At 34.7% G+C, this 13,367-nt stretch overlaps 1 protein-coding gene across 1 annotated transcript; it reads right to left on the bottom strand.

Annotated features, from left to right (window-relative positions):
- Positions 1–210: 210 nt before the first annotated feature.
- RAD51AP2 (RAD51 associated protein 2) lies at positions 211–10,138 on the bottom strand. The gene is made up of 3 exons (XM_008526527.2): positions 4,846–10,138; positions 4,419–4,502; positions 211–602 (listed from the first exon to the last, which is right to left on the bottom strand). The coding sequence occupies exons 1-3, from the start codon at positions 8,102–8,104 to the stop codon at positions 484–486; spliced, it is 3,462 nt and encodes a 1,153-aa protein (XP_008524749.2). The 5' UTR covers positions 8,105–10,138; the 3' UTR covers positions 211–483.
- Positions 10,139–13,367: the final 3,229 nt, after the last annotated feature.

The following is a 13,367-nucleotide window of genomic DNA, read 5'->3' as shown; positions in this document are numbered from 1 at the left end:
CAATCCTGATACAAACTACGTGAGCTTAAAAAACTTACCCATCTTCTTTGCACCTCTATTTTTTTCACTTGAAATATGGAGCGAGTGGGTTAGAACAGTGGTTCATTACCTTTTTATGAGTTCCAGAGACTTCTGAGAGACCTTTAGAGGCTATCAATCTTCTTCACAAAAGCTTCATATACATATATCATGAAAAATAATAAGTTGACGTTTTATAAGATCATGAAAAGCCTTTAATGTGTATATTGTTAATATGACATGAAAACACCAGTGAAATGTTTTACGACATTTAAAGATTAATTAGATACTTCACACACAAAAAAAACCCTCTCCATACCTTATGATAAAGAAAGCCCAAAACCCCCAAACATTTACCCAAGAAGAAAGCATTTATCCAAAGAAAGAAACAGAAAATTTATAGATGTTGTGAAATGTTTTGAAATATTAAAGTCCAATATCTTCTTTGAAGTTCTCATAACATATCTATTTCAAATAGGGATGAAGTTGTTTAAGCTTAGCTTTTCTTGACAAACCGACTCTGATTGGTCGACTGCATGTCTTAAGAGGTAGTACTCTTGAAATTCCATGTGAAAAATTACTACCTAAAAATATAAGACAATAGAAGTACATAAGGGAGTAAGGATTACTTACAGATTTTAAGCTTAAAAATTTTTACCAACTTCTAATCATGATACTAGCAACACGTACTGAGTCACTGAGCTAAGTGCTGTAAACACAGTAGTTTACTTAATTCTGTCTCTATTTTTAAAATGTGGAAACCTTAGCGCAAAAAATTTAAGCAAATTTCCCAATACAAAATAGCAACTTAATAAAATCAGCATTCTAGTCAGGCAGTCTGACTTAACAACAACAACAACAAAACCATACGGGTTTTAAAGTTAACTCGATGTAGCTTTAAAGACCACGTCATTTTTCTATTAGAAGCTAAACAACTAGGCTATCTGTTAATGATTACATTTGGCTCCTAATAGAGATTATTATCAATAATAAAGCACAAATGTATTTCACCTCTTGATTTTGAAGTTTTTATTTAACAACACATTATCATTTTCAAAAAAGTTCAAAACATTTCATGGAGGTACACCTGTTACTAAATTAGTTAACCAAACAAATAGGATCAACTATCCTTGACAATAAAATACAAAATACCTCTAACTTTCAGAGTGCTTTTTTTAATAAACAGTGGGGTAAATATGCAAAGCTAAAAATGTATCAAGCTTTAATCAAATTCTAATGAATTAGTATGACCTTAATATAATAGCACATTATACTAAAAATAGTGCAATCAATCTAATGTTAAATCTGACAAAAGGTAAACAGCATGATTTCTAATAAGTTGAACCAAACAGAATTTCTGTGTGAATCTATGTAAACAATAATAAAATAAAATACAAAATTTAACTATTCTCAAATAAGGAGAAAAAAACTTAACACAAACATAGCTATAAATCTTTTTATGATACTTTATTCAATATCAAAATTATAAAGTTAATTGTAAAAAATGAGATAAAAATTTGTTAGATTTTTTCATTTTTTAAACAAAAAGGAATTGTCCAAATAAAGTAAAATTGTTGGATCATTTCTGATACACTAAACTTGGTTATAAATTAGATAATTTCAGCAATTTATGCTAAGTGTACTTCTTCATTATGAGATTATTATTTCAGAATAAAGCCATGATTAGTCTATTTGACTACTTTTTCAAAGCATAGCTTCCTCTTTCATATTCTAATATGACATTCTTCTGGTAATTTTGCAATAGGTGGGAAATCACTGAACCAAATTCTATCAACAGCAGCCCTTTTGCAAAGCATATGCCCTGACACAGCCATCAAATTATGGTTATGAGGATGTGCTTCTTGGTCTCCTTGGATAGCTTATCTTTTTATTAAATAAATTATGATTCATTTTATTATTGCTATACACTGGATTAACGTATTGCTTATATTGTTTAACAATTCTAAACATTCAGGCACACTACCAGAAATTGTTCATTTTAAAAATCAGTGTTAAAAAAGTCATGTGACGGCCGGCCCAGTGGCCTAGTGGTTAAGTTCACATGCTTCACTTTGGCGGCTCAGGGTTCGTGGGTTTGGATGCCAGATGCAGACCTACACATCACTCATCAAGCCATGCTGCGGCAGCATCCCACATACAAAATAGAGGAAGATTGGTACAGATGTTAGCTCAGCAGCAATCTTCCTCATCCAAAAAAAAGTCACAAATTTTACTAGTGCTCTTTTAGAAATAATACTAACTCAATTGTTTTCTAAATCCTAGCAACTCAAAGTCTAGTCCACAGACTAGTAGTATCTACATTTGCTAGGAGCTTATAACAAATGCAGAAACTGAGGGCCTGCTCTATAAGAGAATCAGAATCATTTAACAAGACACCAAGGTGATTCATATATATATTAAAGTTAGGGAAGTATCAGTGCTAAATGACTTATAAAGCACTCACTAGCTGGCTGACATATAACACATGTTGAAAATAATTTCAAACTACCTGCCTTCTCCACAGCACAGAGAGAGGAGACAGAGACAGAGAGACGGGAGGCATTGGAGACATTCGCAGCAGCAGTTTTAATTGTAGGCATCATGATGGCAAGTGGATAGGTACATGTCAGCACAGTAGAGGGTTTCCCAATGCCTTTTAAACCACAAGCATAAGCAGGCACCCACTCCACCTAGACAGTTAGCCTGTTCTTATCATCCTCACTTGCCAGTATCTTCCAACTTTTCTCTTACATTATGGACTTTAACAAGCCTCAGGGAGATCACTCCATTTTTATGAACTTTGAAAGGGAATCCAAGACAACTATCCGGACACAGTATTAAGTAATTCTGGCTGACTATATTATTTCATATTTCATGACAGTGAGGCACTTTTCCTTGTAAAAGTACAATAGAGTATTATGGGTTCAGATATTTCCAACAAATGTAACATTTCTCTTCCAATTTGTGCATATACTTTAATCATCCTCATATATTCATTTTATTATCACAATTATAATCATGATGACAATATGGGTATATGTTCCCTAATCTTCCTCCATTCTATCTCAAAATATGCTCCTACATCTAATTTCTTCTTTTCTTTATGTCCTAGAAGAAACAACCCTATCCTTTCCATGCTAATTCCACCACCCTGCTTTTAGTCTCATAGAGGATTATTCCCTCAATTATTCCCTTTATTCAAGGGAGAAGAGACTACCTGTGGGCTTTTGACCTCCGAAATACACAGATTAATTTTTAAGATTATTTCATTGTAAGCTAAGAAAAGAGGAAAAGATGCAGTTTTGAAGTGACTGAATAAAGATACCAGGGACAACATTCTACCAAAGATGAGAAGCCAGGAAAAACGTTTTGTGAAATGATGAATGACTGAAGATGTTTTGGTAAATATATTTTACCTACATCATTGTTCTCTCTACACCTAGTCTTGTTGTGTAATTCCAGCAATTTCTGACCATATGAAAATTTAGATCTTTAGGAAATTGTTCCCTAAAATCAATCCTACCCCTACCTCATCCCCATTGGTACAACAAGCTAGAATAGATGTTAGGCTTAGTGTATTTTTTATTCTGATATTGTAGACCTCCTAGGCAAAGAATAAGGTTAGTTATTTAACTTTTCTTTAGTTTTATTATTATTATTATTATTATTATTATTATTTTGGTGAGGAAGATTGGCCCTGAGCTAACATCTGTGCCAGTCTTCCTCTATTTTGTATGTAGGATGCAGCCACAGCATGGCTTGATGAGTGGTGTGTAGGTCTGTGCCCGGGATCCAAACCCACGAACCCTGGGCCACTGAAGCAGAGCACATCAACTTAACCACTACACCACTGGGCCAGCCCTACTTTTATTTTTAATAGTAATCAAAAGTTTAAATGCCATAGTGATAAATGATGTTAATATATCTAAATGATACTAAATTTTGTAATTACTAAATAAAACATCTATATAAAGAGCCCCATAGTACTTAAAGCATAGAGAACATTGATAATAAATACATAATTGGGAGTAATATCTCATCAATGGAAATCCAACTTAGAGAAATGCCTTTTTGGTTTTGCCAGTTAATGTTACTCACATTAGATGTATATCTTAGACATATATAACACCTATCTTATCGCATAGTTATTGCAATGAGTAACTGCAAATATTTAAAGACAGTTTTGTAGAACACATTTCCCAATAATATTCTAAATGGCATTTTAATTTTTCACCAATTTTTAATAATTAGAATTTGCATCAATAAAGTTTTAATGTTTACAAAAGTATTAAATCCTTGTATTTATCTTCTAACAACCTAAATATATTTTCCTCATGCTAAAAATAAAGAATGCAATAATCATCTTAGAAGGTGTTCTAGAAAATAACCAAAAATCTTACCTCCCTTCAGTAAATAATTAATTTTTTCTTCTTTAAATTCATCAGAGAAAAAAGCAGGTCTTTTAGGTAAAGGTTTTTCACAATCTGAAAATAAAGATCAATATGTTATAGCAAAGTAACTATGTAAAATGTTAATACTATAAACAAATTATTTTTTCAGAACCATTTCCTCCCATTGGCTCCTAACATTTAGATAAATGAAGAAAGACTCTTCAAAACTCCTTTTAAAAATTTCATCACTTGTTACCTTCAACTTCAGTATATTGTTCAACATTTGAAAGGCCTTTATAGGAAAATAATGTGTATCAATAAACATTGTATTACACTATCTTCTTTTTTGCCAAAATTATATACTTGGCCTACACACAAAAAAAGGAGCAATTTTTATTTATCATGAGAAAGAACATTTTAAAACTAATCTCATTACCTTCCTCAGAAGTAGAATATAGTAATTCTTCCTCTGATGTTCTTGGACAGCAATATTCACTAGGAACTTCCTGTTCTCCATTTTTGGATACTGTTTTCCATTTAAATAAACTTTGGTGTCTTTTATGCATATTAGGATCTTCTACAGTATCCGAGAACAAAGAAGATGGGCGTATTTTCTTGACTGTAACCATTTTCAAATCTGTTTTTATCTCCATTTTTACTTCCTCAACATCATTATTTTCTCCAAAGTAATTTTCTTGCCCATTGTTTGTTTCCACAGGGCTCAGAATTTCATTTTCCCTACTAATTTCATGAAACATACGAAGTTCTTCAAGTACTAAATCAAATTTACTCTTCATCTCAAAATCTTTTGCTACTGCCAGAGCGTCTGTTGATAAACACTTGGCAGCTAAGTCCTGAAAACATTCATTGTTTCCTACCCTCAAGTCAGTATCAAATTGTTGATTAACACATTCTGTAGAGTCATTCTTTGGATGAAAATGCTTTGAATTAGCTAACTCATTTTCTTGCAAAATACTCTCATGTTCATTTCTATCAGCTACATTATTTTGATTAATATACTTACTTTCTTCCACATTTACTTTCTTACTTATTAATGAAACTGGTTGCATAGGAAACATGCCATCCATTGAATAAAAACTATTTTTCTCTTCCTTTTCTTTCTTAATATCTTTATGAACTTGGCAATTGTTTGTTAAACTTTGTGCTATGACTTTTACTTCCTCCTTCAAAATTAAGTCATGGTTTTTTCCTTCAATTTCACTTAGCAAGTTTCCAAAATTTACCACTAGAGATATAGTCATAGGATTGGTTCGTTCACTATGTTTTGCATCGTGCCTTGTCGGTATGGCCCATTGCCCAGTCTTAAAGAAATCTTCACATACGCACTTTAAATTAAAGCTGCTGATCTTACTGTGCTCCTTTTTTCTTTCAGTATCTAAATCTTGGTTGTACACATTTGTTTCACAAAATTTTTCATTAACATATGTACTGTTTTTCTGTACAAATTGAGAACCAGACTTAACATGTGTTTCAATAGTATTAGGACTACAGTGAGCCCAATTTTCCAGGTTCATAAGTTGTTCAGGACAACTCTTATTCTTGTAACTAATTTCTTTTGTCAAAGAAATTTCATTCATGTCATCAAAGTCCATTAAAAGATGAATTTTTTCAAAAATTGGAAAATGGATATATTTAGTTGTCATGTTGAAGGAATTGATGGATGTTATCTTAGGCTCTTCAAAAACTTGTTTGGTTTTAAACAGCTTTCTTTCCTCTAACATAGGTTTTTTCTTATCTTCTAATAGTCTTGAAAAAGTTAAAATGTTTACTAGATATACAGTATGATTCTCCACTATATTTTTTGAATAATTAAAATACACTATCCATTTGAAAATGCATCTGTCTTCTAATTTAGAATCATTTTCAATTCTTGTTAAAGAATCAAAGTTATTGAGCAAAGAAGCTATATTGGCTTTCAATATGATATTCAAAAGTTCTGAAACACTGGTTTGTAAATATATGCTTAAAACATTCTTTCTATTGACATTCATATTCCTAGTTATCAGATTTTGAACATCAATTTGCTTTTTACGCTTCAAAATTTCATACCAGGTTAAAATACTATTATCTTTTTGATTTCCTGAAATACTTTTATGGAAATAAAAAATTTCTGTAACAAAACTTTCAAAAATGTTGCTGAAATGAAAGTCTTCTTGCATAGTATAATATCTCAACTGTAGCATATTATTGTTTCCTTCTTTACCACTTAACAAAAAAAATTTTATTGAAGCTTTTTGGTTACGCAGTCTTCCTCTCAGGAGAGGCTTTGACTGTTCTTCATGTGTATTCATGGCTTTTGTATTGTGATAATCTTTGCTTAAAATATCTATTTCCAGCAATTGCAGCAAATTCAATTTTTCTCCAATTTTTTTCACATTTTCACATTTAGTCTTGTAATTATCCACAATCCAATAATTTTCCCTATTTCTCAAAATATGTCTAATATTACAGTCTGAGCTTTGAGATTTTTCCAATCCATTAGATATGTAACTGTCCAGGCATGTTTCTGCTTCTTCCCAATTTGCATTTTCTAGTATTGTAGTGTAATTCTTTTCAGAATCTCTCACATCAGACTTGATACTACTGTGGTTACAGTAGTTTAAATTGATCAAGTCCTTTTTTTTCACGCAAATATTTTGGTTGCTGAGTGACTGGTGATTACCTTCATAACATTCAGAAACAATATTTTCTGCATCCACAATTTTTTTATCATCCTGCAACTTTTGCTTCTTAACATCAGGTCTATTTTGGGACCAGTAAATGTTTGTGAAATTTCTAACATATGCCTCGTTTTTGTCATTCCTTTTCTTTGCTGTTTCCTTTAAATAGACAGAGGACATTTTGCTATTTAAATCGGTTGGGAACTCAAGGATACTTATTGTGCTGCTATCTCTAAAATAGCTGGGTTTGGCAATTTCCATGCAGGGCTCGTTTTGAGATTTTGATATTTTTAGTGTAGATGCTGAAATGTTATTTTCTTTTTTATTTGATGGCATAACACTGCCAGCTTTACATCTGTTCTTAATTTCACGAAATGTTGGTTTCATTTCCTTGTAAAAGGTAACGTCTAAAAATAGGTTTTCTGTCTGTTCTATGTAACTATCGTCTTTCTGACTATCGTCTCTCCCTTGGACTAAATATTGTTTTCCATCCTTGTTTTTCACTCCGTTCATATCGTTTTTAGAGGCGTTAGGCAGAAGCTGAGCAACCTCTGCTTCGGATGTGTCACTGCAGCGCACACTGGAAACCTCTCTGACGTTCAGTCCTGATTCAGAAGACCTTCTGGAAGCCCTCAAACCAGAATCAAAACTTTGTGAGGGGAGAGACTGCAAACAACTATTCATCTCAGATTGGCTCTTTTGGCATCCCGGGTTACCTATCTGCTTCCCGCTGCCTGATTTCTCCACACACGAGTCTGCGGAGTTACCAAAAATGAAGTTCGCTGAAATAAGCGGCCCTTTGAAGGGTCTAGGCGACAACTCCCAGACTTTTTCCACCTCAGACAAGCGAGGCACCAAAGGCAGCCTCCACCCCGCCTCAGAGACACCCCCAGGCTCCTCCAGACGGAGCCGCTTACTACTGGGGGGCTGGGAATCAGAGTCCTCAGGAGGCGGTAAAAGGGCGGGAGGCTCCCTGAGCTCGGCAACCCGCTGCGTGGGGTGCGTGAGCGACATGACAGCGAACGGAGGAGATCTGTCCGAGGTTCCAGCCAGGCAACTGTCTCTTATTAGGCGCCAGGCGGCTCTGCCCCACCCCCTCCGAACGCCCGGGTTACGCCCCTGACACGCCCCTTGAGGCCTGGCCTCGGCCCCAGCCTGGAGCAAGCCCCGCCCTGTCCCCGCCCCGACCACGCCCCTCAACTGCCCTCGTCAGCTCCGCCCCGGCCCCGCCCCCACCCCGCCCCCTCGAGCCTGCGGTAGTTTCTCCCTCACAGCACAGAGCGCCTGGGGCCGTTACATTGTCTATTTTTAGCGCCTCCCGCAAATGCCACAACTGTATCTGACGTAAATATTTTCTTCCCTCTGGTAGAATTAAGGAGAAAAGTCAGAACCTCTCTCTCTTTTTTTTAACATTTGTGAACGGAAACAGCTTTACTTTTAAAATTCTAGAGTTCTATGTTTTCCTCAGAAGCGGCTTCTCCTCTTCCTCAGTTGCTCCGAAGCGTGTTGACCAGTAAATTCGTGTAGTTCTGTAAGCACCAGACCAAATCTCTGTGTCTGGAAAAACTTTTTTTTTAATGCTCTTAATCATCCCAGTGGCATTCAAAGGGGAGGAAAGCACTGGTTCTTCACAATCTGAATATTTCAGGAAAAATTGTGTGGAAATTACTATCCAGATAATTATTAATCTTCACTTTTTAAGACTATAGAAAAATAGTTTTCATGTGAGCTGTGGGGCTTCCTTCCTCATAATTGTGAATAAAATTACTCAAAGATAAAAATTATATGTTTCAACTATTCCATTTATTGTAAGCATAAATAATACACTTCTGACTCCTACCTAATAAATTTTGTAAATGTTTTCTTTTCCTTCTGCTTTGAAAATAATTTATAATTTCCAGTCATTCTGATTTTTAGGAATTCCATAATCATAAAGAGGAAAGTGATTTTCAAAATGTTTATTATTACATGTTTATTAAGAAACATGTATTTATTAAGAAACATGTAATTATTGCTCAGAAATCAAAAACCTCAATGCCCTTGGTGATTGTTTCAAAGTGTTCCCAGGTAAAAATTTATAAGAACTACAATAATATGCGACAGAAATCCTAATCTCAGAACCCATGGGAGCATATATGGCAAGACATGAGTGGCATACCACTTTAAATAATAAGATGTTCCTCAACCTCCTGTCTTGTAAATACTCTTAGATATATTGTAATTCCACTTCTGGGCATTTGCTATTACCGTAGCTGGTAAAGTCCTCCAGAGAAATGTTTACTTAAATTTGAAAAAAGCCTTGCAGTGTAACCACTTCATCAACACTATAAATAAGAATGTGGCAGTGGTTCAGATTATACAACAGTGAGTTCTCAAAGTGCTACTTCTATATATCTTAAATTCCATTGCTTTTTCATCCCGCATTCTCCACAACTCTACATTCCATTCCAATGCAATCTGTTCTAGGTTTGTGATCAGCATAAGGACTGACTTGCTTAGCTAAGGTGGATGTAATTGGTGCACTAACATATTAGGAGCAAGCTTTCTATCTGTAAAGGAAATGTCGTAGCTTTGTGATTCTAGATTCATTTGTAACTTGGTGTTTGATTGTTTCTTCATCTTGCTAGCTTGCCCAAGAACACACTATGTGTTAGATCTCTATTACACCGTTATTTAAAACCTGTGCATTGTTTAAGGACCAGAATTCAAATAAAATTCAGAAGTATTCAATTTAATTCAACAATTGTTTGATAACTATGCCTAAGGCAGTGTTATGTGTACAGAAATGTATAGGGTTTTTTTTTTACCCCTATCCTGAAGAAACTTATAGCAATGAAGACAGATTAAGTCTTTTCCTGCACTTACTTATTTAAACATTACACTAATGACCACCATCATTTCAATGTTTATTGAAACTACTATTTATGTGTCTTTTGCTTTGTTTTTTAAATGCCACTAGTTTGAAAATAGACTAGCTATCAGTGAGAAATGTAAAGAGTTGTATCCTCAAGTCATCACAATCAAAATAAAAAATGAGACTTATTCAAATCTTAACCTACTCTTCAAAGCTTATTTCAAATGTCACATTTTTCTATATTACTTTACCGGCCCTTCCTTTGAAATCTCCTGCCTCCTTTAATAACAGCAAACTGAGCCTTAAGGACAGCACCTGTCATCCCTTCCAGCTTGCTGTCTTATAACAATTCAGATCTGAACGAATGAAAGAATGAATGAGTTCATGAGATAAACCTCATCCGAAAATAGCACACAGGCTCCTGTCAGAGTTGTCAGATAGTCACTCAGTAAGTACCTCAGGATGCCTCGAGTCCCATGTCCTTAGCATAGTACAGCACATCTTCACAACTAGATCCTAGCTTCACTTTTTCAGCTTCATCTTTTTTTCCAATTTGCCCCATGCTGCCTACGCCAGACTGTTATTTTCTTTCCTTTCCATACGTGTTCTCAATGTCCTTCTCTTTCACCAACTGACAAATTCCTATTCACTTTAAAGGGTCCTACCCAAAAGTTACCTCCACTGTGAAAGCTTCTCCACCTCCTTCCTGCTCTCTCCAATCCCCAGGCAGAATTATTCACATCCTCGTCTATGTTCCTATAGAATTTTATTTTCGACTGTATTATAACACTTAAAACATTTTATTGTACTGAGTTGTCTACATTCCCTCCACTAGACTATGTATTAATTGGGGCAAAGATTTATTCATCTTCACTTCCCCAGTGCCTCACACTAAGTACCTCAGTTAATGAGAAAAAAATGGAATGATATCACTATTACTATACCTCTACCAATGCAAATGGATCTAGTGGTGTCTTGAGAGTATTTTAAGCTTCTTATCTTGGTTTTTATTTTATATGTTAAAATGGAGACTTGCTTGAGACTCCACTGGCATAAAAGCCAAAAATTTACTTTAGATGTTACTGGTTTTAACATCATTAAAGTTTCATGGTAGGACCAGGTATTTGACACAGCAGTTTTTCTCTTGTGCATCTTTTAACCAGTCATGTAAATGGTGAATAAATACACAAAACCTAAAACTTTGTTTCATGCTGACAAGATAACCGAATATATTTTAAATACTTAATAAGAACCAGTAACAACAATATTTAAACCAAATACAGGGGTTTAAGGGGAAAATATCATCACTTACTAAAAATATGTAAAATAAATATGGTTATAAATAACACAAATAGCACTTTTTATCAAGGCTAAAAAGCACTAGGTGAAAAAATATTTCAGAAAACCATGATGCTGTGTATATCTGCATATAAGCAGAGCAATAATGGTAATTTATAACATAAATATAATCTTAAATGACACAATGTATGTGCAAATACTTTAAACTTTAAAACATCTCCTTATTCTCAATTTTCCTTAATGACATTATCATCTACCCAGTCTCCTAAACTAGAAACTCTTAGTGTTATTCTTAACTTTTTCTCTTTCTTTCCTGTCTTACCCCAACGTCCAACCCCTATATAGACATTCATCAAGTCTTGTTGATTCTACATCACATATGACCCCGAAATTACTCCTGTATACTTTTTTTGTGGGGGGGGGATTAGCCCTGAGCTAACATCTGCTGCCAATCCTCCTCTCTTTGCTGAGGAAGACTGGCCCTGAGCTAACATCTGTGCCCATCTTCCTCTACTTTATATGTGGGACGCCTGCCACAGCATGGCTTCACAAGTGGTGCCATGTCCACACCCGGGATTTGAACTGGTGAACCCTGGGCCACCGAAGTGGAACATGTGCACTTAACCACTGCGCCACTGGGCCGTCCCCTAGTCCTGTATTCTTTACCCATAATGTTTCAGCTTTATTTCGGGCCCTCATCATCTCTTGCTGAGAATATTGTAATAAACTGGTCTTTTACTAGTCTCCCCTCAACTTCTACCCACTCCTGTAAGACTTTTCTTCTTAAAATATTAACCATTTTGTTACTTCCTTGCTTAAGAACTTCTTTTGACTCTTTGATACTTACAGAATAAAATATAAACTCTTTATTTTGGCATACAAAATTCCTCATAGTTCATCTCACAGTTTTTTCAGCTTCTGTGTCTACCTCCATCACACAACTTGCTTTCCTGCAGCACTAAACTTCTTGCCATTCCTTAAATAGATAAGGCCCTTTCCCACTTTTGGTCTTGGGCATACGCTTGTTCCCTTGACTAAAGAGCAGTGGCAAGCCTTACTTAAAGTCTTCCGAAGTGATTCCAAAGTTTACAGCCATCTTGTATCTTTAGACATTCACAGTTTTTGCTCCTCATTCTCTTTCACTTCTAAATCTTACCTAATTAACGTGCTATTAGATTTTCTGCATGTTTAGCGAGTCAAAAATCACCTTTTTCCCTGAGCCCTCAGTATTGGCTCCATACATTTGATGTTCTAATAAATTTTAGCATCAACTAAAAGACTCTTTGCTGCTGAAATAAAATCAAGAGTCTGTATTATTTTGGAATTCATGCAATTGAACACTTCTTTTAAAAAAATAATTGTGAGTTCTTTTCATTTAACCTTTCACAAGATTTTGAGATGGCAAAATATCTATCACTTTTTCATCAGACAAACTTATAATTACTTAGATTGCTTTCTTCTTTTGTACAATTTTTCTGCTGAAATTAGTTGCTTTGTTCTGGCTGTTGCACAATAAATATTTAGCTGGACATTGCAAATTCACAGAACTACCATTTACTTTGAAATTTTAAGGAATTACATAATTTACATTAAATACTAAATACATTCAACATGAAAACTGTGCTGAACATAATTTGATTTTTTTTATCCTGAAAGCAATATAGAATAGGATTTGGGTGAGTAGACACCGCAGTCAAATTCCCTATGTTTGAATCTATGGTCTAATTCTTCCTAGCTGTGTAATATGAACAAATTATTTAACTTTTCTGAGATACAGATTCCTTTAAGTGGGTATTATAAAGTAGAACTACCTCATAGGCTGTTGTGTGAATTAAATGAAATACACTATGTAAAGCATTTAAAGAGTGTTGGGCATGTAAGTAGCTGTTGATTAAAATTTTTAAAAATTATAATAGCTATTATTAGCATCAAACTAACAATGTGCTAGGCTGGCTCCTAAAGGTTCAGATGAACTGATTGCCAGCATCTCTTCCCAACCATATGTTTCAGTAATTTCTTGTGTGTAGCTTGGAGTGGGCCATGATCGAAGTGTTTATATCATTGAAATCAGCAAACTCTACAAATTAGAGTGTTTTTTTTTCTTTCTAGAAAGCCAGCTGTTAA

The sequence above is a fragment of the Equus przewalskii genome, chromosome 14 (genome assembly GCF_037783145.1).
Source record: "Equus przewalskii isolate Varuska chromosome 14, EquPr2, whole genome shotgun sequence".
Lineage (NCBI taxonomy): Eukaryota > Metazoa > Chordata > Mammalia > Perissodactyla > Equidae > Equus > Equus przewalskii.
Note: the sequence above shows the minus strand (reverse complement) of the source record. Positions and strands in the feature narration are given on the sequence as shown.

Excerpts from the sequence above, each read along its gene's own strand:
- RAD51AP2 (XM_008526527.2), bottom strand. The coding sequence starts at position 8,104 with ATGTCGCTCACGCACCCCACGCAGCGGGTTGCCGAGCTCAGGGAGCCT. Across the intron at positions 4,503-4,845 it reads ATATTCTACTTCTGAGGAAG|ATTGTGAAAAACCTTTACCT; the intron begins GTAATGAGATTA and ends CTTTATTTTCAG. Across the intron at positions 603-4,418 it reads TAATTATTTACTGAAGGGAG|GTAGTAATTTTTCACATGGA; the intron begins GTAAGATTTTTG and ends TTATATTTTTAG.